Source organism: Paramacrobiotus metropolitanus, unplaced genomic scaffold (assembly GCF_019649055.1).
Source record: "Paramacrobiotus metropolitanus isolate TYO unplaced genomic scaffold, Prichtersi_v1.0 Parri_scaffold0000022, whole genome shotgun sequence".
NCBI classification, from domain to species: domain Eukaryota; kingdom Metazoa; phylum Tardigrada; class Eutardigrada; order Parachela; family Macrobiotidae; genus Paramacrobiotus; species Paramacrobiotus metropolitanus.
In genome coordinates this window covers 1,191,533-1,215,774 of record NW_026570242.1, presented here as the reverse complement: position 1 = coordinate 1,215,774, position 24,242 = coordinate 1,191,533, and the positions used below count along the sequence as shown (strand labels likewise).

At 40.8% G+C, this 24,242-nt stretch overlaps 2 protein-coding genes and 1 long non-coding RNA gene across 10 annotated transcripts; 2 read left to right on the top strand and 1 right to left on the bottom strand.

Moving 5' to 3' along the window:
* Nucleotides 1–1,623: 1,623 nt before the first annotated feature.
* LOC129586766 (beta-1,4-galactosyltransferase 3-like) lies at nt 1,624–7,668 on the bottom strand. The gene is made up of 4 exons (XM_055480171.1): nt 6,643–7,668; nt 4,885–4,983; nt 3,168–3,425; nt 1,624–2,181 (listed from the first exon to the last, which is right to left on the bottom strand). Exons 1-4 carry the CDS (start codon nt 7,109–7,111, stop codon nt 1,916–1,918), a joined length of 1,092 nt encoding a protein of 363 aa, XP_055336146.1. The 5' UTR covers nt 7,112–7,668; the 3' UTR covers nt 1,624–1,915.
* Nucleotides 7,669–7,839: 171 nt separating this feature from the next.
* On the top strand, nt 7,840–14,603 carry LOC129586836 (uncharacterized). 7 transcript variants are annotated; one of them, XM_055480299.1, is made up of 12 exons: nt 7,840–8,559; nt 8,647–8,955; nt 9,732–9,775; nt 10,361–10,683; nt 10,760–10,795; nt 11,080–11,442; nt 11,552–11,749; nt 11,873–12,079; nt 12,177–12,692; nt 12,757–13,032; nt 13,617–13,878; nt 13,937–14,603. In XM_055480299.1, exons 6-11 carry the CDS (start codon nt 11,089–11,091, stop codon nt 13,728–13,730), a joined length of 1,665 nt encoding a protein of 554 aa, XP_055336274.1. In that variant the 5' UTR covers nt 7,840–8,559; nt 8,647–8,955; nt 9,732–9,775; nt 10,361–10,683; nt 10,760–10,795; nt 11,080–11,088; the 3' UTR covers nt 13,731–13,878; nt 13,937–14,603. The 7 variants fall into 7 exon arrangements, with proteins under 7 accessions (XP_055336274.1, XP_055336272.1, XP_055336271.1 ...); XM_055480297.1 differs by having other exon boundaries at nt 10,760–10,892; nt 11,088–11,442; XM_055480296.1 differs by having other exon boundaries at nt 10,760–10,892.
* Nucleotides 14,604–18,055: 3,452 nt separating this feature from the next.
* LOC129586833 (uncharacterized) lies at nt 18,056–23,851 on the top strand. 2 transcript variants are annotated; one of them, XR_008690223.1, is made up of 4 exons: nt 18,056–18,273; nt 19,330–19,638; nt 22,726–23,007; nt 23,526–23,851. It is a non-coding gene; the product is annotated as an uncharacterized LOC129586833 (long non-coding RNA). The 2 variants fall into 2 exon arrangements; XR_008690224.1 differs by lacking the exons at nt 22,726–23,007; nt 23,526–23,851 and adding an exon at nt 20,885–21,272.
* The last annotated feature ends 391 nt before the right edge of the window (nt 23,852–24,242 follow it).

Sequence of the window (24,242 nt, the reverse complement as noted above, 5' to 3'; positions counted from 1 at the left end):
GATAGTGTGTGTAGTGAAATCCTGTGTGTTTGTATACTGTTGTCTACGGAAGTATGCAACAGGGGTCAGGGCAACACAAATCTTCAGTGTTCCTTCTCTGCTGACTGCGGTCAGGTTGGTAGTGGTACGTATACGCGGTGCGAACTTATATTATGCCGGTACAAATCACCAAGTACGAACACTTTTCTGCGTATCACTGCCACTGGTACGCCTAAAAAATTTGCAGGTGAATAACATCTGGGTTAAACTGAATACAATACGTCTGACCCTGCCGTTGGTTCAGTGAAAATGACACCCTAACGGGCGGTGGCATGGATGTTTGAGTTACGTCGATGCTTAAGGGGGTCAAGATTACCTTTGCCTCCCCTTTGACTTTGCCTTTTCACTTTGCCTTTTTTAACTTTACCTTTACCTTTGCCGCCGTCAAAACCTTACCGTCTCATTTTACCTTCCCAAAAGCCGTTTTAAATAACCTTTGCCGTCGATTATCACCGTAACGTGACACATCACCGTCAAACACTTCTAAGTGATGATATACTGTACCGAATTGCGGCATTTTGGCGTAATAAGTGCCTATAGAAGATTTAGGATTTTCGGATCCTGTGCGAGAATTGACGCTCCCAGGAAGCCTCTGGAGAATCACCGCTTTCACACGGTACCAGCTATAAATGGTCTTAGCTTCTGAATTCTATGTAATATCCTGAATGTACGCTAGAGTAGCCTGTGGTCTATGATTACAGCATCTGAAGTGTTAGTAACGCTTTGGACCATTTTTACAAACACCGGCAGGGAGGGCACTATGTCCTGTTGCAGGACCATATTCAGGATGCCGACTTTTTTCATTTATACTAGCGGTGGTTGCTAACCACCACATCATTGCACAAGCGCGATCTCCAAGACCACTGGGTAATGGTATTTGATTTGTGGAATTAAAAAAGTGGACCGTGACGCTCTTCGTGGCATCAGACAAATTTATGCTCTTGACGCTCATTTATTATCGTAGCATCTCTGTGCAACGTAAACGTTTTAATGCAGGTTCAGTATTGCAGTTCCTAGTCCCTCTCTCCAACACGATGCAACCATTAAAGTGACCTGGTTCGTACGTGTCCTGATCACCACAGTTATCAAATTTAGATTAAGGGCGATGTTATCGTTTGGTGTTTGTATTAACAATTTGAGCAATAATTTCACAAAGGTGGATACGGACGATAAATTCCGAAAATAATAAAGTGTTTGACGGTGATGTGTTACGCAACGGTGATAATCGACGGCAAAGGTTATTCTTTTGGGAAGGTAAAATGAGAAGGTAAGGTATTGACGGCGGCAAAGGTAAAGGTGAAGCTGAAAAAGGCAAAGTGAGAAAGCAAAAGCAAAGGGGAGGCAAAGGTAACTTTGCCGACCCATGCTTGAAGACTGGGAAGACGTCAAGCATAGATCAACGACCACCAGTAATACCACTAAGAATAAAGAAACGTATACCCGCGTCGACCGTTTTATCTTCTGTCTGGATTCCATAATTATACTGGACGGATTTGAAGTGAACTAAGTGTTTTCTGTAGGTTGTCCTTGATTGCATTTTGCTGTGAAATACTGTTCAAATTTATATTCTGCGTTTCTAGGCCTTCCCGAAGCGAAAGCCTTTTTTTATTGTTAGTCTACATCCTACTCGTGCAAGATATACCAGATTGTCGCATACAAACAAGCAACTTCACATTCCTGGCTGCGCTAAAACTGCCTTGGGAAAATGCATCAAAACTGCCTGTGAAACAGTTTCAAGCGTACAGACACTAGCTTGATTGAAGCAGTCGGCAAGTCCATGTTGCTGATAGAAGCAGGCACAACGCTTCTATGAAAAGGGTGGTCATTCAATTCTTGCGCATGTTCCGCTTTGGCACAAAAGCTCTTCACAATAATGTTAAATGGGCTGACCAATGTCAACCAGAATCCAGGTGTACAATGGCTTCAGCTGCAACTTAATGACGGTATATGATAGACTGGACAGGCCATCCGTGGCGAAACGCTTCGCGGCGGTTCCTACCATAGTAAATCGCTGCGGATTTATCGGATTCCCGGTATCTCTTGCGTGCTTAATCATTGTGTACTGGCCGACATCCAGCGGTGCTCTTCGAAGCTTGCCGATACGCGCGCGCACCCGCTGGCTCAGATCATCATCTTCCCCACCTAAATAGCTTTCCAAATGACGCATTTAATCTGTTAATTTCTTAGCTTAATTTTTTATTTTGGTTTCATGTTCAGTTAACCAGGATTTCACACTGCGACCTGAAACCAATAATGAGACCATTTATATATGTTCTCAATCATCTCTCTTCGCAAAAGAAATTACAACACCTGCCGCTAAATTATACAGCTCGTAATATTCACACAAAATTAAAGCACAGAATAAATAATATAATACAGTCCTTTCAATAATATCATTCAAGAATAATCCTTTCTCAGACTAAATGCTCCAGTACACCGTATCAGAGAAATTTGCAGGCGGGATCGTAAGTGGTTATAAAGAAAATCGATCTACAGAGTATGTTATGATCGGCTGCCCATAACGAGCCGAAAACGGAGTGGCTAGTTTGCCGCAACTTTTGTGGCAGAACAGCCTTTTGCTATGTTGCGGCAGCATCTGCGGCCATTTACAGAGTAGCTGCCGCAGAGGCGCAGACTGTGGGTTTGTCGGCTGGTCATCCATTTTTTTTTGCCGCGGTAAGAATATGTTAGGTGAATTTCTTATGTTTCTTATTCTTAAGTTACGAGTACTGTATCCTAGGTTTTTTCCAGCTTGCTAAGGTTTCCTTAGATTCTCCTAGATTTCGTTAGGCTTCCTTAAGTTTCTGGGGTTAGTTGGGCAAGTTTAATTCCGATAGATCTACAGCCGCATTGTACGGTAGCCGAAGAAAATGCTGGCCGAAATAATAATAAAATTAATAACGTGGCCGAAACGAACGGCCGCCAAAGTGGATGCCGGCCGAAAACTTCGGGTGAAATGCAAACGGCGAAAGCAATCGGCCGCCAGCAAGAAAAAGAAGGGCAGTGTGCGGCAAATAATCAACGAGCTTATTTTGACACAAAGACTGGCAAAATAGCCACTTCGCATGATTTTACTTGTTCTCGCTAATGGTGTTTGTACTGAGAAAGCTATCATAACACAAACTTACCCCAGCCCCAGTAGAGATTAGGAAAACCATTGACTTGACGAAAATGCTGACTGCTAAAGGACACCACACCGCCTAAATGATGATCAGGCAGTGGCAGGTATTTGAATTTCTCTATAGCGCTGCAAAGCAGAGTTGGCTCTTGCGGACAGGAATAAGAGTTGCCGTCGTTCTCGGGTAAGAGGTCGACATCGTGGAAAACCAAACAAGAATACGCGAAGAATTTTTCGGCCTCGCGGAACCCCACGTTAAACAATTTACCTTCGAAAATCGAAAGACAATTTATTTACATATGAATCAGTTTTATGAATATAAATATGACAAATTTATTTACGATTTCACGATGTAGAAAATGGGTAATTTTTTACTGCCGTTATTATAACTGAGTCCATTGTAAACATAAAACTCTTTGTACTCTGTGGAATAACTATTGTACTGCACTTTTCCCCATTGAAATTTGGAGACCATGTTACTGACTAGGTAGGAATCAGCAGACTGCAATTGTGCAACTGGCAGACCGGAGCGCAGCTCTTATTTAAAGGAAGCGACTTAATATACACGGCACAAAATTAGTTGGCGTGCAGGCTCTGAAAGTCTGCTGCCGAAGCGTATCGTTTCAAGTCTTAATTTTTAATTACTGTCTGTTACTTAACGATCCCTTGTAATGATCTCTACCTGCAGTTTTTGGGATTACGACAAAGGAACGTGAAACTGGTTTATAATCTGGTCTTCAGCAAGCGGTATAAGTAGAATTACCTAAAGGTCAGATTTTTATTTCATAAACGCGTACACATTGCAGACTGAAAAGAAACAGAAAATCACAACACCAAAATTTCCAAAATTTCATTCAAAGCTGCCGGTCCATCCACTGTTCCGAGTACTGATCGGCGTTACCCCGCTGACAACCGTTGGCGGAGAAATTCATAGAAGCGTGGTTCAACCGTGTGCAGCTGAAGTCCTCTGCCGATTTCTTTCACTAAGAGTATAGCTAGCTTCCCCCGTGGGCCATGACCCAAGTGTTTCAGGAACGCTGTGGAGAGAAGTCATCTATCTTCTAAAATTAATACGAGTACAGTAATTGTACTTTTTTATCTTCTTTGTACTTGTACTTTTTTTACAAGTTGTACTTTTTCATCTTCGGCCTAAAGGTTAATCGAAGTAGTTGCAACCACCAACTAATTCTCTTTACTTATGCTTAAAAATTTCTATCACGACTCACTATTAAAACCATCGATCAATGATGCTTACTTATCATCGCTGTTTTATGGCAGTTATCCCGGTACCTCACAAGGCTCACATAAAATTCGTGTACGAGAACGCGTTTTTACACACTTTGTGACGCCCAAAACCACTTTTTTCCGTTATCTTATGACATTGTGAATTCAACTGTTTTGTTTTCATTGGCGCGAAAACCGTTTTTAGCAAAAATATGAAGATAATATGATGACAGGTCGATAATATTATGAAGATATGAAAGTCGATAATGCATGCATGCGATAATGCATGTTTGCGTCGACATGAATCGTCGTAAATACACATGCTTGCGAGTAATCCATTAAGTGATAATCATGTTATCCGCTCACTTCCGTAACAGACAGACAATTTTTGGTTTCAGATAAAAATAAATTTCGCTGCGCTCCGGGCGACTATTACACTGAATTAAAAATATGCAGATTTGTTGCTGATCAGGGTTCTCAATGAAAAAAATCGCCTATCGTACCTCTATTAAACGTTGCATTTCCAGCCTGTTCCACGACGAATATGGTATACTCTAACTGCTGACGCTGCAGGAATGGATGAAGATTGTTCAAGAGGATTTCTATAAAGATACTGCCACATCAGCACTCGACAGAAGTGCCCAACTGCCAGGGCCATAGCATAATTTTTTCTAGCGTTACATACATTCATGATAATTCGCGTATCAGGTCAATTAAGTAAGAAGAAGGCGGCCGATATCACAGGCATTTTTGAGTGAGCCATGCTGCTTGTAGATTTCGAAGTAAAATTAAGAACTGCCACGATTTGACACTCACACTGCGAGTACGTAATTTTCATGACGCGGGATGCGTAACACAAACGTTACAATCTGTGTGTTGTTGTTTCGTCCCGCTCTACAGGCTGCTTTCCCTCAGCACAAACAATACAGTACAGTAAAACTATTTATAAAACAGCTTGGCCAAATAAAATAGTAAATTATTATCAATACACAGATCATATCAATGTCGGTAAACGTGCATTATAAAAAATGTAGTTACGTACTTATGTGTTTAGAGCATTTTGAAGTTTAACCAAATTTGCCAGAATAAAAAACCTGATATCCGTTAAAACAAGCGTAGAAGGGTCTATCGAATAAAACGTTTCAGTAATTTTCTACAACTACTTTTAGGTTTTGAAGCGAATTCCTTAGTCAACATCGCGCTTCGCACGAAGTGTTATTGTTTTATGTTTGTTCAGCCGACTTAACGTATACAAGAATCAGGAATAACACCTGCATGAGGCTGTAGTCAAGCGTTCAAGGTTAGCTGTCACAAAAACTGGCAGCAACTTTTCGAGGTATCACAATCGTAAAAAGTCGTATGAAGCCTTCAAGGTAGGCTGGTAATACAGAAACAAGAAGTTTCACAGATACATGTAGATAGCAAGACAAATAGCGTCAGCATCATCCTTGAATATTCAAATTCGAGCAAACGTCACAGTACGCTCGTCTCCGAGGGGAGGGACAAACACACAAATCTCGTGTTTGCCGTGTCGTTTGATTTTGTTTCAGGCAACACACGCAGTCTTCGTCCCAGCTGGAACTTCATTGTCTCCCTCTCTACCCCATACCAACGACTGCTTATGGCGTAACCGCCACAGCTGTTCCCGGCTCATTCAGCGAAGACGTAATGTCAAGTTGTTGCACGTAATGTCAAGTTGTTCACTACTGTGACCTTTCCACATTGCCTTCCATTTTTTTAAATTTCCGTTCACTGTCCGCTGCACTTTCGCACGAAACACAATAAATTCACTATTATCATTAATGGTTTCATGTGAATGCGTTTATACGTTTTGGAATTTCGCTCACCACAACTATCGACCGGATGTTGCACTTCCAGGTAACGTAGGTCAGTAAACTGACGTGCTACCGTCGCGGTACCCGCAGACTTGATCTTGACACACGTAAATCACGTTTGAAGTGAGTGTCCAGCAATGTTTGACGCAAGTGTGTGTTGAAACCATAACTCAATGAGTGCCATTCACGTCCAAAAAAGTATGTGAGAAATCGAAAACTCTGTGACAAACATTTGTTTGTCACACAAAGATTCCGTGTTTGAGGGGGAGGGGAAATCGTTCTTCTTCAAGCATGTCTGAAGGCGTGTCACATTTCGGCATTTCACATTTTAAAATTTTTGAAGTCGCAATGCAACTAGTATTACTCATGTTGAAATAATTCAAGCGAAAATTTCTGCTACCAACACAACCACCAAACATAACTTACGCAGATGCTGCTGGCGGTCCCGAAACGCAACAATCACCGCCAAGCGAAAACTGTGCCGTGGCTCGCATCTGCTGGGCCGATACGCTCCTCCGTTCTGCACAAGAGGGTTGTCCGCTAAAATATTTTGATCTGACCGTACCACCAGCGAAATGTTGCGCCGACCAATCAGCGTGGCCGGCTGTGCACCGCACAACGGTCGCGCACTGGAGCCGTTTAGGCGTTGCTCCATATCGTAGAAGATCAGCAAACGGCGGGCGTGCTGCGTTTTGGAATCATAATACCCGCTGACACTGCACATTGGTTTGCTATAATTTGTCATAAAAATGAGCCAAGTAGGACAGCCGACCCGACCGTCGATGTTCCCAAACAAAATATAGGAGAAAGTAGTCAAGGAGAATGCAGTGACGATGGCTATGATAACGACCCGGCATAATGTGTCGCGTGGTTGCAAAGTTCGAACGGGTACCATGACCCCAGGATGCTGATTAACGTCTACTTTAGTTGCAGTTTTCCATTATTTGATCACATGCAACTGATGCAAGTGATGCTACAAGCAGTGTCCAACGGATTCCGTGCTGGTGGTCGATTCTTATATAGCGTGCAGTGTGTTACGACCAACACATGGACGCTTGGCTATAATTTAGTAGTTCAAGCGTGATAGTCGCCCAGTCGCTTTTGGAACAAAGCCCCGGCAAATGCCTTTCATTCCGGAAGCAGGAAAAAGCTTTGCCGCATTCTTCTCTACTGCTCATGTCTTCGGTAACGTTCCCAGATTAATCAAAATGTGGTAAGTATATTTTAGTCAGAACGTCCAGTAGTTTCAATAACTTGTGCGGCTGAATCATTTCTGCATTTCATAAAACTCATTTCGGGCATGGAGTTTGTATATCATGAGGTTGTTTGACATTAGACACGTATTCCACTGGTTTTTGAAAGAATAAGCTTTTAAAGGCAATCTAACTGTGGAAAATCAGTATGCTAAAATTGAATGCGGCTCACGAAATTATTTTGTCACGTAATTTTTTGTGTGCTTTACTTCGGAACCAGACGGATTTAGACAGGCATCTGTCACTGCACGACCATATTGCTAAGAAACCAATTGAAGTAATCATACCGTATCAACGCTGTATGTTTATGCAACAACAACAACAACCGTATCAACGTCGCGTACAGTAAATGTAAATAATATCCTGTGCTGAAATGTCCCTCTGCCGAAATGGTCGGACACGATTGTGCCTGCAGTGTTGTGATAGTGCTTTGCGTACGATTTCTCAGAAAATAAGTACTTCTTGCCATTTAAATCTTGTAGGTACCGAACAATATCATGATGAAAGAAAGGCTCATTTCCGCACCATAAACTGCAGTTTGTTTTTATCTTTTCCTGATATATGTCCTTCAGTATATAGAATTCAATCGTTTCCGGCTCAAGAGCGCTATGCAGCGGCATGGCACAACAACGAATGCCCTATCGAATCTGGACAGATCTTAAGTTGAACTAGAAATCGCTTGAAACATGAATTTCTAAATTTTTTTGGATAAAAGAAATACTGACTTGCCCTTAGACCTCTTGATTCCGGCCGACCAATCTTGCTCATTTCTTACTTATTACGCAACAGAGTGTCAGATCACGCTTTGATTGAAAATGTGGCTCGTACAGAAGTTTTGGACATCTGAGAATGCCCACATGTCGCAAATCTTTGTTGATTTTGCGATTTGCCACATACGGTACCATTTTAGAGCCGTTTTCGGGTTGCTTCCTGCGGATATGGCTGATTTTTCTGTTAGCAATACGAACCTTAGCAGCCAACGACCCAAGTGCATCGCGCGAGGCGGCTTTAGCCGCTGGGGTTCCATCTTATTTTCTAAGCAGCGTTTTCGATCCGAATACCATTCAGATTTTCACCGCGGGAAGGCGAGGTACACAATCATAAGTCGCTTAATGTGAAAGAAACAAAAGTGAGCTGATTAAATTTAACTATGTACATTCTTCGAAAACCATCATAGATTTCCGCCTTCGGGTAATCGGAACTCCCGGAAAGCCCAATTCAATATGCGCTGTCCATCGAGAATTCAACAACTCAGACAGCAGTTCAGCTATCGCCAATACGCTTCTATGTAAATGCTATGCCATCGAATACAACAGGGATGGACAAAGCCACAAAGGTTACTTAACTTCATCAAAAATTGGCGATGCAACAGGCGGAAAGGTTTGGCTGGACGGAACTTGGTTAGATACTACACTGGTGCTCATCGAAGCCGACGCTTGCTGGCCGAACGCTTGCTGCCTTCGCGGAGTCGACCCAGTATCAAGCTGTATGTACTAAACAAACAGTCAAATTCTGTGAGAGATAACATTATTATGTTTATCGCAGTGTAAGTTCGCCGGTACATGATGCCAGGTTCGTGCAGGGCATGGGGTTCGCGCTCTCCTAAACAGTTTCGACGAAGAGGCATTCCCTTTATCGGGCAAATTTTTATTAGGCTCATTAAAATAGACATAAAACCTGAACCAAATAAGAAACTAGGAAAGCTAACTGGAATTCTGGCAATTTTTCAATTTTAAAATAAATTCTAAAACTTTTAAAATTTACCATTTTAAAATTCGAAAAACATGATAGAAACCCGCTTTCGTGTAGAAACAATTTTCATGCTTATATGCCGTTTTGTGCAAAATTAAGATCTGTCCATAATGAGACGTTGGTACACCTAAATGCGTTTAAAGTTTTTAAAGTTTCCTCAAAGCCGTAACTCCCCAATCGTATATTGTGGTACGAACGGTTTTCGCACCAATGTATACAAATGTTTTGGCTAAGGAATGCAATAAAACTGTTACGAAAAGCGTTGGGAGTGCGCGAAAGTGAGAGTTTTGTGTATGAACACTTATTTTGTACATGTACAGTACCGTGTCACTTTCCGGCAATTAATTTATAAATCAGGGTAGAATTATCACTTAATAAGACTTAAGACCCACGTAATTTATAATTACGGTAGAATTATCACGAACATAAGGTCCGATTCGTATTTAAGGTTGACCGTACGATTATAGACAGTTTTGTAAGGACATAAAGATTTAGTACAATGTATTACAGTTTGGAGCGTTTCAAGACTTCTGGCAATATGCGCTGGCATACTGGTGAGTTTTTTTTGTTATAAGTTCTCGGATTACTACGGTTAGCTGTTCCGCTCTTTGACGTTACCCGATCCGTTTTGGTGGGTGCACTGCAATCCAGTAAAATGCCATGGCACGGCACGACTATAATGGCATGCTTCACATACATTTCGGCATAGAGACATTTCGGCAAAACGACATTTCGGCATATAGACATTTCGCCATCCAGACATTTCGGCATGCCGCAATTCTGCAAAGCATGAAATCGCCTGTGCGCGTTTTATCGCACCGTGTTTTTAAGCACTGTTCTTCTCCTCTTATGCTTCTAGATTTTGTTGAATTTCTTAAGGCGGTTCTAAGTTTTTTTGGTTTTGGATTGTTTAAATTTTGTAGATCTTGTTGGATTCTTTTAGTATCAAGAAATTATTGTATGTATGCCGCAGTGTCCGTATGCCGAAATGACTACATGCGGCTACGCCGAAATGTTTGGTCAAAGTTTCCATATGCCAAAATGACGGTACGACAACTTGGATATTTTAGGAATAAGACCGTTGATTCTTTTCAGTCGGAGTTTTAAATCCCATTTCAGAGTAGTTTTTTTTTGTTTAGGGGATATTGATTCTCTTTTGCTTGATGTGCTGCTTAAGAAAGAGGTACAAAGGGCGAAGTAGCGAAGGAAGTTTTGGCATCCCTTCGCGCCCTCATTCACCAGCTACAACCCGAACGTCTGGAACAACTGTCACAGGAACAGCAATCAGTGTAGATTCTGATGAAAAAGACAGTTTTGATGTTTGGTCAAAGAATACGGCATCAGTTCCATCCAAACGCAAAAGCCGCTATCGGGCCGGTGTTCAAGAGATCATCAATGGGTCAGGTTTCGAGCAGGTAGACGACAGATATCCCGGTGTACCAGTTTTGACCCATTACCACAGGTAGGAATACTGTCGTACCAACATCTTTGCTATTAAATTTCTGTATTCCTTATCTTTAGCAGCACGTTTTTTTCAGAAAAGAAACTGCAGTTACGAAGGCAAAACCCGGAGAGTGAGGGATGGTAACGTTGGTACAACACAGCTGCTAATAAAATTTCAACATTCGGCGCTGAAATATTTCTTCCTCAAGTCCGCCGTTGCCCAGCACAGTAATCAACATTAAGTTCGGATTGCTTAATACGTGAAAAGCAAATATTTTTCTACTTTTTTTTTAATTCAGCGGCATATTTTGCTGTTGCTAAGTGTCAATGGTCAATGGACATATTCAATAACAATGGCGATTTCACCAGTTCTGAGTTACGAACGTTCGCTGACTGTATGTATATCAATTTTTAGTGCTACAGGATGGGGAAAGGAGGCAAGGCTAAGAAGAAGGGAAAACTGCCAGTATTTCCTATTTTGCCTCCCGAGGAAATTTTGCATCCTTTCCAAAATGATATTCGACGTAGCGAGCAGGAGAAATTGGCATTGTTTAGAGCAATCGTTCAAAATCAGCCATTTGTCGGAGAACATGATGGTTTTGACGCGATCGATGACACTGCTCCAGATGTGGTGTTGGTGGAGGAATTCATTGTGGCGGCTCATGAAGAGGTTTATCATCCCGACACGAAGCTGCCCCCTCCAGGGTTAGAGTGGGAGACCAAAGGGAAAGGGAAGATTACAGATTCTGTACGGCTCAATACGCTGCCAATGACTGAGGTACAAAGTACTTATACTCGTAATTTGACTCCTATAATTTGGCTTACAAAACCTGTATTTGGCTGAAGAGACTTCAGAGCGGTAAAGCAGTGACCTGGAATTTTAGTAGCTTCAAAAGATGGCCATCCGTATCCACAAGCATAAGCAGAAGATGGCCATGGCAGCAGGAATGGCAGCACAAGAGAAACTCTTTCTTCAGGACCAGTTGAATCTTGTACAAGCCAAAGCCGAGAGAATGCAGCAGCAGTGCGAAGCGTTAATCAGCGAAACCGATGAACTGCAGTCTAAGATGCGAAATACCACAATGGTAAAGTTACAGAAGTATTCCTACTGTATATACATAGTTTCTATATTCTAGTTGCGGAGATTGTCTGACAGTCAGACTCTGACTGACTCTGCATGGCATCGGTTTTCTTTGGCCCTTAATTAGGTGTACAAACAGAAAACCAAGCACGCGGTTAGCGAGTTCCATAGTAAAGCCTTCGAAAGCCGGACAAACCACCTAGCTCGTTATCTAACCAACCAGGAGAAACTCTACCAGCAAGAAAAGAGGTACGTGGGAGTACTGAACAATCAGGAGGAAGCAACGCAGTACACCGTTCATCTGCTGCAGCGACTGGGAGAAGATGTTAAGCTTGTAGGAATATCTTAAAAAAATGCGCTGGTTCAAGCCTCTATTTCTGTTAATACTTTGTAAAAACGATACTGTACATAAGGTGTTGTACCCTTGACAGCAAGGAATGCAGAATGTTCAGTCGGCCAAAGAAGATTTCCTGAACAATTTACAAGCGCAAGCCGATGCATTCGAGAATTTCTTCACGGACACCCAGTCCGGTGCCGAAGCTGCGATCAAGCGGCATTACGACCACTCCGACCGGCAACGTCTTTCCACCTTTTCCAACATGTTGCAAAGTCAGGAACGCGCCATTAGTGAAATGAGAAAATATTTTCAAGGCGTTAACCTGGCGAATTCTGGTGTGATAATTCAGTTAAAGAACACTCTTAATAACCGCCGAGCCAAGCTGGATCAAGTGGAAAAGGATGTTTTCAAAACATTGGAAGAATACGCACGATTTGTCGCTCCAATTCAGACAAATGACGTTGAAATAAAACACTGTGAAACCGAGCTTAACGACGCCGTATCGGTCCGTACGGAGCATAAAAAGACATGGAAACATTCTAAAAATCTAGAAGAAGTTGTGCGTCGATTGCAATGGAGAAAGGAAGTGGAAATTGTTAAACTGCAGAAGGTATTTCTTTTGTTGTGACATCCAATTGTAATGGTCTATCTTCTCAGCTTCTTGCAAAATTCAGGCACAAAAACAACACGCCGAAATAGAGAAAGCGTACATCTTGACTTTAATGGAAGCATCGAGAAAAGCTGGTGTGGCATGTCTAATCCACGAACGCACCCGGAATTTACTGAACGAGGAAGCGGTAAAATATGAAATAGCAAAGCTGATCATGAACGCACAGTCTCCTTTGGATCAAGATGTTCGTAAAGCGCGCGACCAAAGGATCAGTGAAATATTTAAATACCAAACGGAAGAAATTGAACATCTTAGAAAGAGGGGCAACGATATCCAGCAGGTAAGAATAAAAGCAGACACAGGACTGTAACCTTGTGAAAGGAAATGTTATTCAGTTGAGGAACTTTAATAATGACATGTAAACTGCAATATTCTACACGACCTTTCAATAAATTAGGAAAGGTGATATATACGGCCTATTTCGTTCCATAGTTTAGAGATTTAACTTTAGCAACGGTGGAATCTTATCAAATGTAGCTTTTTTACTTCAACCTCTGATCAGTAAAATACCTTCATTGTTAGCCATTTTTCGCATTTTCTTCAAAATTTGAAATATTTTGCCGCAGGTTTGTTGTGTTTTCCACTTTCGTCGACCACTAATTTTGTTTAATAAAAACTGTATCACGTAAAAAAGTCAGCCTGCACGTTGCCCTTTGCAATTAGGTAGACAATAATACTTCAATAACTTTGGCACTTACGTGCACTGTATTACGTAATTTTTATTCTGATTCCGAAAAGTAAATCCACCATCTATATACAGCATCATAATTTTCATTCACAACCGCTTGCACATCAGCTCTACCAGCGGCTGTGCTTATATTAATATTAATCGCTGCCAGTGAATAAGTTGAACTTATGCGATAGAAATATGAGCATAATCGAGGCGCTCTGCAAGAAGCATTCCAAAAGATGATCAATAAGCCACTATCATCAACCGGTTTCCAATTTCCCAGCATGGAAAGTCATTTGGCCCAATAATCCTTACAGCTACTTGGTGGTGTTCAGCTGAATTCAACTTCCAAGTTGAGAAATTGGTCTACTTCAATGACGCAAGCTAATTCAAAACCCTTAAAATTCTCCGAAGTATCACGGCCTTTTGGATACATGGCATCATTGTGCAAACCATGTATGCAGAATGCAAATCGCATGAGTATAAGCTATTCAGTAACACTGCATGATTCTAGATCATTAAAACCAGAAAAAAAACTTCTGAAAACGATGCTGGATGTCACTTACCGGTTCAAACCCCAAATTTCGTCATTAGCAGCTTTCGGAGGTCGATGTATCTATGAAACGTACGGGGAATTGGTTCGCAGTTAGCAGCTTTGTTTCACTTTGGGTAAGGTTGTAGAATTCACGCGTTTCAGTTCTCTTTAAAACACCACTTCAGGATTCCTGAGCGTTCCTGGCGAGGTGGAGCTTGTTTTTTTCTAGCGCTGTGCTGCGTCTATTCAGCCTGATGGCTTGAATTTGATCTACATGTAGTAAGACACTTACAATGCAATTCTTACGTTGCTATTTTCTGCAGTATCAGAAAAAAATTTAGGCAGAAAATGAAAGTGCAAGTTCGGTGGTATTGACGTTCGCTGATGAGTAACCAAGATTAAATGGTGCTATGACCTTATCTACATATCAATCGGTTTTTTTATTCATTATTCACCATGCACTGCAGTTGGATCTTCCTGAAAACTGGAACTACTGGAAATCAAACATTTTGCTAATTTACGACAATTTTCAGTTTATGTTACAGTTCTGTATTTAAACTTGCATTCCGGTCAGCTCAATTACCAGTGTCACAAAAGCAACTAGAGGGTTTGCCCAAACTACGTATCTCTTATCATGGATTAGTCTGGCACAAAAATGAAACGGGTGACTGCAGCCTGGAATCCTTATTTAAAATCCGGCACTAATATCAGCGAAACTGAAGTTCGAAATGAGTACATTCAAAGTTCTCGGGTTGAACTACGTGATACGTTGCTGTCTGGTCCAAATATTCGAACAAAGTTGCTCAGCGTAAGACTGAGTATATGTAATTAATTTTGACATGATTGGATGAAATATGACATAACAATAGTCGTAATAATAATACTTAAATAGATTGTCAAATTTAATTAGCCTGGGTTAGAACTGGACTACGAATACCTGAACGGTACATCCAGTTATATACCGAAAGCTAAAAGTCACTCACTACCAGCACAATCAGCGGAAGCAAACGCAGGAAGTTATGAGGAATTTGAATTTGCGAATGGAGATGAATATGGTATGTGAGATGCAGTAATCCGTTGGGGACTTCCAGTTTTCCCTTCATACAGTTAAGGTAAACCTTGGTTTCTCCACAGCTGCCGGGTAGTCGCTTACACGAAACAGCTTAAAGTTGACACAGTTAACACCACATGCGCTGCGATAAAACGTCTGCCGAAATCTCTCCGCTCTCTCGTCCAGCTGCGCAAGCGGATATGCCGAGTTGGCCAGAATCTGGTCTTGAACTGTAGTCAACTTTAACAGTCATTAAACTGTTTCGTCTAAGCGACTCAGCGGCTGTACGGGGGGAAGCAAGGTTCCCCTTAATGTATTAAAGGAAAACCAGAGGTCCCGGCGAATTAATGCAAACGGTAGGAATATAATCATGGCGACGACTAAACGCACTTTGTAAATTATTTACTTGGCATATTTATTTGTTTACTTGACGTATACACTGCAGAAGGGCAGTTTGACGGGCAAGGCTTATTTGGTCCCGAACGAAACGGGTGGGGAAGATATACATGCAAGGATCAATCGGTTTTTGAGGGCACTTGGAACGAAGACAAATTGTCTGGGGCAGATTGTTTCATAAATTTAGTACCCGAAACTACGAAGTTCAAGGGGATAATGCGTAAAGGAAACTTTGAAGGATTCGGGATATACCGTGGTCGCAGCGGCTTATATCAAGGTGGATTCTCTGACGACAAGTGCGTGCAAAATTAATGATCTATTAAAAGAATACCAGGACAAATCCTGCAGAACATAAACTTAACAAAGACTGAATTTCAACACGAACAGCCGGCCACTCGTATTTCTTGTCTTTCTCCTCGAAATCTACGGTAATAAGTACTAATAACACGCTGACACCTACAAGCTTTAACTACATAGTTTACACTCTTTACCGTTGGAAATCAGTGTAATAATTCTTATCGAAAAGAATATGTACGTCAGTCCAGCATATACATCGTGTTTGAGTGTAAGCTTATTTCAGATTTTATGGATTTGGACGACTTGTAACTAGCGATGGTTTGACATGGACGGGGCGGTTTGAAAGGGAAGGAGCATCACATTTACAGCTTGACTTACAACTTTCTCGAGATAGCGCTGATTATTAGTAGTGCTGCACTGCATTATTATTTTAAAAAACCCATGACAGAACACATTTAAAACAAGATCTATCTTTTATGATATATGACTAAGATCCTTCTAAGGACTATGCAATACTATAATTTCTCGATATCGTGTTTGAAAACGGCAATCCCTGTACGGACTCGTGCATTTTAACACGAATGACCGCAGAATATTGGACTGTGTTAAACCGTTGTACGAAAGTATTGAAACAGTAAGAAATTTAGTAAAGCTCGAACTTTATTGTCTTTTGGAAAGAGCTGACCACTGACCAGATACCGAATCGAATCGCCCGGATTTGGCGCGACAGTGATACCTATCTTCCAGCGCGATTTTCATCGCCAATCTCAGGGTACGAGTTCAGTTTCTAAACTGCGCTATATTCGCAGTTAATGTTTGCTTAGATAGATCCCGACATTTTTTCAACAAGCTCTTTTGCTGCGGGATCGAGAAGAATTTGTGGATTTGTTCTACGAGCAGAATTTTGCAGTCGGTTCGTTCTAACTGTTACTGCCAGTCAACTGAAGCTTTTTTTACCAGAGTCGTGCTTTTTTTATTACTGTTGTTTGGGAAGGCCAAAAGGCGAAGTCCAAAGGCCTGAATGTTAGCCTTAATAAATTAAACCGTCAATGCGAAAATTGTAGTTAAACGGCAACCGTTTGAAGTGACAACATTGCGGTTATTGACTTGTACCTATGCACCCTCAATTTGTAATAGGGCTATAACCGATTGTAATTCTTGTACGGTATTTACCGATGCAGCTTTTATCACGTGTGCAAAGATATACCGATACAAAACATATCTGTTGGCCTAGTAACAATAAATAAAAGCTGCAGCTAATTGACCAATTCACATATTAAACCACGTGGTAAGCTGGTCACGTGGTTTCCGTCTCGCATTTGCAGCAGGTGTAGATCGCTGTGTAGTATGCAGTGGCAGCATTGCTTTCGACACTAACTGGCTAGCTGAAAATCGTACGATTCTGAATATTATTTCATAACAAAATAGTTTTTTTTGCGCTGTTTATTATTCTATTGCGCTGCAACTAAAAATATGAGTGGTTGAGTCCGTCAACCAGACCAGTCGCGAGACGAAGATTTAAGTCGTCTACCAACACGGATCGTGCTGATGGTGAGCACACCACCTCCCACACATCTGTCAACAAAAAAACTACGATCAGTCTTTCAAATTGCTTCAAGTTAGTTAGCTGACCGCAAATATATTTACGAATTAAAAAAACATCGTTACAATAAAACAACAGACGCAAAACTTGCTTCCATTTTTTATTTGCTCTTAGAAAAGCCGTTATGTGTATGGTTCGGTGTGCAGTGTGGCGATGTGCAAGGCCAGAGAAAAATCCACTCATTCCACTGTATGCAGGTGTTCGCTCCCTTGCTTCCCTACTGTTCATAGAAAATCGTCCACATACGCGTACATTTTTCTAGATTTATCTTGGGGCTTATATCTCAGAGATAACGATAACACAGCTAAACTGGCATCCTGCGTTTCGCAATCTGCTGCATTCAGGAAAACAAATCCACCATATGCAAGCTGCATTGCGCGACGAGACTCAGCTGTGGAAGAATCAGGCCTGCGTTTCTCTACAAACGGTCTGTATATGAGGAGGAGTGGTCCCGAGTGGAGGACGCAATTTCAAAAAAATATCCAGCTACTGTATCAGGGCCTTTAGCCAATTAAAAAATTTCACACCACTTTATAAGATCAAAAAGAAATAAGTGAAAAGCAGTGAAATACACAAGAAATGCTGCAGCAGTCTGTACAATCTACACCTGCTGGACGATATTAGGCAAACGAACCACATGACAATCGACCAATAGAATGCTAGTCCGTCCTATATGTGAATTGGTCAATTCCCTCTAGTAACAGTAAATAGACTAATAATAGTGTAGTATAAATACTGTAATATATTTGTTTTCTGACAACGCCCATGAAATATAAATAGATTTAAACACATCTTGATTTTTGAAAGTTAATGTTCTTTGTTGCACTAAATTCCTCTAACTGTCCAACAACTTAAAGTTTTGTGATATTTCAACAATCTGCGTACCACTTAACATAATTTTCGAGATGACAACCTGGATTTTAGCAATAATTGTGATTGTGTCGCTGTACTGTCATCATGCCACAATTAGTAAGTCACAAAGTACTACCACAGCCCAATAATACTACTACGTAGTAGCCGTCGTGCTCAATGAGCAGGCCGAAAATAATGGCCGGCAATCTTAATGAGTAAGCAAACAAAGTGCCCCGATTCTGCAACAGCGATTTGTGCACCTATGGACAAACAAACCACTGGCAGTGGACAAAGCCCGGCTGCGGCTGAAAGTTTTTTTTAAGCGAGCTGTGCTTTGGCGCCCGTGGGCAGCCGCTTGACGCTGCGCACAGTTTGTCCATAGGTGCACAAATCGCTGTTGCAAAATCGGGGCACTTTGTTTACTTACTCATTAAGATTGCCGGCCATCATCAAATGGAGCATGCAATGGCACATTTGGAGAGTCGGAGGGCTATTTCATTGGGCTGTGGTATAACTTAACAGTACGTAATGCCAGTCTTTAACAGAAAGAAGAATTTGTAGGATGTTGTAACTCAAAAGGGTATGTACACATTGTAACATCAACGCTGGAATCACAGAATTTTAAAGATCGTTTCGGTTACTGTACATGTAGAAAGCTAACAATTTCACAATTGGCCTTGTCCGTAATTGCATATGCTATAATAACAGTTCATCCAGCTGGGCTGCCCTGCAACTTCTCGCACCTGGTGCTTTGCAATTGCCGCTTTCCCCAACTAATTCTGTCAGCAAAATAATAAGCATCCGTAAGCATGATGTTGCCAGAACTGGAAGATTGCAACAAAATTAATACAATGACAAACAAAACAATGCAAGGGGAAATGGCGGGAGGGAGAAATTCACAGGCCTAACTGTAAAAAGGATTTCAACCAAACACCAAAATTCCCGAGCAGCGAGGAACATCTTAGAGCCTAATTCTCTCAGGAGACGAAGCAGACCAGGCAAAACAATGGATCCGTTAAACGGCCATTAATATAAATGAGATGTAAATCTAAAAAAAATAAAAGATGTATGTATATCTTATTCTTCTTCAATAATTATGATTGCGTGTGGTAATGTGGTTCTGGTTTCCTTACTTTCCTGGTATAGGACTATATGGTTTTGTGTTTTAAATAGTTTCCAGTGTCCGAGCAGCACCGAATCCGGCTTCAAATGACAATAACAACGTCCTGAAAGCACCCGAATCAGCTCGACAGCAGATTTCCAACACGTCTTCAGCCAGTGCTGGAGAAGGAAACTCATCTTCTAACCAGTCTTCGGAACTGGCGAAGGAGATCCAGTTGATGAAGAAATACATGACTGAAAACCTGACTTTGAATTTATTAAGCTTGAATTCAAGCATTCGCGAAGTGTAAACAGGACTAGACGCTGTTAAACTAAGCGTGCTGAAATGCGCCCCAAAAAGAGGCTCCTCGGAGTGGCCCGGTTAGTAAAACTTTTTATATTTATATAACAAATTATATCCTTAATAATAAAAGATTAAGAGGGGGTGTGGCCAGTGTGTTTGCGCTCCTACTACGAACGATGTACTGGGCCAATCCCTGCTCTCTATATATCGTTTAATAGCCCTTATTTGGTAGAATTGTACAATACATATGCATTTAATTTGGAAAAACAAATAAGTTTCCGAAGAAAATTTGGAAAACATTAATATGCAAAGTCTACGGAACACTGCGGCAACCAATCAGAGAAAAGAGAAATCATTTCACAACTAGCTGCGGGTTACGTAGCTGGCTCCCGAACCGGGATGCTCAATGTGAACGTAACAACCCAACCATGGGCTGGCGCAGTACGTACTGTCATGGGAATGGGAAGTCATTATTACTCTACGAAGTGTGGTGAACACAGGCAGTCAGGCACCACTTACTTTCTATTGGCAATTTTTCACACTGTTTTGCAAACCGAAAACCCTTTTTTGTTCTATGTATAATGTGCGTACTGTGCGGTTAATTCAGAGTTGCCCCATTTCCATTTTCGAATGGAGAAGGGTCCCATTTTTTCTCCTTTTCCCATTTATTTTGAATGAATGGTATGGGTGGGAATTTTTAATTTATTGATGGAAATGGATGGGAAAAATTGCAAAATGGGCAAGATAAGAAAATTTGCAAAATGGGCAAAAATAGGAAAAGGCCAAATGGGCGGAAATGGGAAGCCGTACAAATAAAATTTTCTAATTGCGGAATATTTTAATTGACGGAAACAGTCTGTCGAAAATAAAATTTAAAGGAATATTCTAATTACAATATATTTTTAATGGAATTTCTGAAGTTTGTAAGAGAAAAACATTTGTCAGCTTCGCGCTTCGCGCGAAAAATAACTACCGCAATTTCTATTTACGTTTCTGGTGTGCAGTTGCAAAAATAGTAAAACGGAAATGGGAATGGGCTTTCTGTATGTTTCAAAGCAGAAATGGTAACAGCTGATAAAAAATGGGCGAAAAATGGGCAAATGGGAGAGAAAAATTGGAAAGGGAAGTGGGGATGGGAAACTCAGAAATTGGGATATATATATATATATATATATATATATATATATATATATATATATATATATATATATATATATATATATATATATATATATATATATATATATATATATATATATATATATATATATATATATATATCTAGATATATATAGATATATATATATATAGATATATATATAGATATAGATGTGGAAGATTCCTTTGGAATCTGTTTATTATTTTGAGAATGTCAGCGGCCAACCGGCTGTCGCTGCCTACGATTGTTTCGATGCCATTCAACAACCAGGATCCACTTCTACCCGGATGCCTATATAAGCACCACCACTGCAGTCTGGCCATCATTTTACTCGCCGGAAAGTTGTTTCCTCCCACCCTCCCGTCTTCGGACCATTGTGGATGATGGATGTCTGCGTTTTTAGTCTTTTCAGAATTTTCCTTGCGCTGTTGTGCTAGCTTTATGTTTTTAGTAAAACATGCTGTTTTAGGATAAGGGAGATGACCTTTCGGCCCGTCTTATTGGGTTGCGCCGTGTTCTGTTAGCATATTGTGCTCACTTTGGTCAGAGCCTCAGCCCCACTGGTAGAAGCTTTCTGCCCATGGTTTAGCTTTATTGAATAAACCTAACCCCCCACGCATGTGTCGCATTATTATGTACTTCCCGACTGCATCGATAATAATATATATATATATATATATATATATATATATATATATATATATATATATATATATATATATATATATATATATATATATATATATATATATATATATATATATATATATATATATATATATATATATATATATATATATATATATATATATATATATATATATATATATATATATATATATATATATATATATATATATATCTGGAGATCTCTCGTGGTCCAGAACTGCATCACATGACTTTTGTTTCTGAATACGTCCGGTCAGAATCGTGCCGGCACGATGCCGCAAACGATCCAGTTCCAAACCCAGTTTCAAAAATTCAAGGTGACCCTGGAACTTGGAAAAATTTTGCCTGGATACAATATATGCAACATAAATTATTAAATATGCAAATTAAACAGAATAAATTGAACTTATTTTTGTACCACACCAACCACGAAATTAAGTAATCACAAGGTAACCTATCGATTTTCGTTATCGGCAAATTTGTAATATAATGGTAGGTCTTCACCATACGGACATCAGGCTGCTAGATTTTGGCAGGACCACCTTTCTAAACAATTGCTAAAGCAAAGGGCAGCATTTATATTAGTTTAAGGTAATTGAATTACCGAGATACCTTCATTGACCAGCGAGCACAATCGCTGATTGACTGAGTCAGTGAAGATCTAGAGCTATCACCATTGTCCAGTGAGCAAAATCAATAACTGAGTGAGTGAGTTACCAAGCTACCACTACTGTCTAGTGAGCAAAATCGCTAATTGTAATCAGGGAGTGATCAAGCTACCACCACTATCCAGAGCTCAAAACGCCACGGGAGTGAGTAACCGAGCTATTCGTTGATTCGGGTCGTGGATCACAAGAAACGCGGAGGCGAAGCCGAAGCTGTTTCTTGTGATCCACGGACCGATTCCGATAGCAACGACTGCAGCTTAAAAAGCTAAGTGAACTACCGGCTGAAAGCAACCAAAACGTTTATGGACCTCAAATATTCAGCGACGTTTTTATTAGTAAACCTATCAAATCGTCCGGGGGCAACAAAATGTTCGCCCTTACTTTTGCCCACCCAGTTTCTGTTGAATTCTCGACCCGACCTGCCGCTTTTCAGAATATTTTCAAGCCAGGCACTTTCCTCTGACCAGCGACCACGATTTACGAAATGCTGCAACACTTAGTTAAAAGTGCCCTGTCATAATCGCGCTCAGAATGTTCCTGCCTCGTACACACCATTAAAATAATAAGTCTTGGGTTTCCAAACGAAGTCGAAGTACCTTAATGTGCACATTAAAATTTCGTCTATCAAAGCACATTAGCTTGGTTAAGTATTTTTTGTTACTTTGTAGTTGGAATCATGAAGGTGGACAGCCACCTTTACTCTGACGAAAAGTTCTGTTCGGAAACCGGCAAATTTTGCTTGCATCTTCAAAACTCCGGGAACTTAGTACTTTACGACACCAAGACCTACAGGGTCATATGGAACTCAAGAATAGTTCTTGGATATTTTTGTGATTCAGATCTAACGGTGCAAGGAGATGGAGCTGTGGGTCTATACATCAGAGGTGCCTTGGTATGAGTTGGTGGTGTTGCCGGTGAAAAGCAAGGGAACACTTTTGTATCTACATCAGGTAAGTATATTTTTATCAGTCTGAGTGTGCTACCTTTTTCGAATGCCAAAATCGCTTTCGCTTAAGGCTGCTGAACGATGCACTCGCTTCTTATCAATTCAAATCTGGATAGTATTAATAATTCTGAGAAACGGAGAAAGCCATACAGCAGGGCGGAGGGACTAGTATGTCGGTGTATACGGTAGTGGTGACGCAAATGTTTTGCCACTGTCACCTAACAGTGCACACATTATTAGTCCGTGGTAACAAACCAGGCTTTAGCCAGCCCATGTTAGCCCCAGGGCGTACGTGGCAACAAGCTTTTTGATAACTGGGCTTCACAAAATTAAAGCTACAATAGGTCAGCAGTTGCTGAGCACTTCACGCACTATAAGGATTCTGCTGCGTTTTAGTTTTAGCAGCAAAGTTACGGAGTAGAACATGACATTAGACCGGTTAACGAAGATTGGCCTAGATTGGCATTTGGATTAATTTTTCCATGATCACTATTCCCAACGTTCGTTTTGAATGTTTTACAGGACGCGAGTTGTACTTCCAGCCAGATGGACACCTGTGCTTGCGGTATCCTTCCAACTCCGGCAAAACTCAAAGTTGTGCATGGTCCACTTACAAAATGGAACGCGAAATTCCTGCCATTGCCATACAAGGTTTGCGAGTTGGAAACGTTAATTCTTCCACGGGAGGCCGGCTAATTGAAAATCCCCTTTCTCTCATGTGGCTTAGCTTAATACCATGTATAACCATTCTGCATTACCATTTTGATTAGCACTGCTTTAGGCAATCTATCACATTTCTTGCCGTTCAGGTGATGAACCGAACAAACTGCGTGGTTTCTTGTAATAAATAATATTAATTCTTAATTACAGTAACTTCAAAAATTATAACAATAATGCGCGTGTAGCCGGCAGGAAGGTTGACGGGTTGTTGGTTGACGTTCAATGAAGGTCATCAACCTTTCTGCCAGGGTCATTAACCTTTCTCAAAAGGTCATCAACCTTTTTGCTGATGGTCATCAACCGTTCGACAACTGTCATCCACCGTTCCGGCAAAAGCAATCCATATTTCTGTAGTGAACACCATGCTTTTTGTCCCCCCTCTGACCTCAACCACGTTTTTGTCTGTCTCAGAATTCCTGATGACGATTAGACATACAAATAATGTCTAGGTTGTAATTTATTGTTTCATTCAGCGTGTTAGCGGTAAGAATTCGTGCACACCGTTCACCCAGATTGTTC

What these genes read in the sequence shown, in the direction of transcription:
- LOC129586766 (XM_055480171.1), bottom strand. Translation starts at nt 7,111, where the DNA reads ATGGTACCCGTTCGAACTTTGCAACCACGCGACACATTATGCCGGGTC. An exon ending in GGACCGCCAGCAGCATCTGC is followed by an intron (nt 4,984 to 6,642) that starts GTAAGTTATGTT and finishes GTATCTTTATAG; the next exon opens with AAATCCTCTTGAACAATCTT. An exon ending in AAATGCAACGTTTAATAGAG is followed by an intron (nt 3,426 to 4,884) that starts GTACGATAGGCG and finishes CGATTTTCGAAG; the next exon opens with GTAAATTGTTTAACGTGGGG.
- LOC129586836 (XM_055480299.1), top strand. Translation starts at nt 11,089, where the DNA reads ATGGGGAAAGGAGGCAAGGCTAAGAAGAAGGGAAAACTGCCAGTATTT. An exon ending in ATACGCTGCCAATGACTGAG is followed by an intron (nt 11,443 to 11,551) that starts GTACAAAGTACT and finishes GAATTTTAGTAG; the next exon opens with CTTCAAAAGATGGCCATCCG. An exon ending in AAATTGTTAAACTGCAGAAG is followed by an intron (nt 12,693 to 12,756) that starts GTATTTCTTTTG and finishes TGCAAAATTCAG; the next exon opens with GCACAAAAACAACACGCCGA.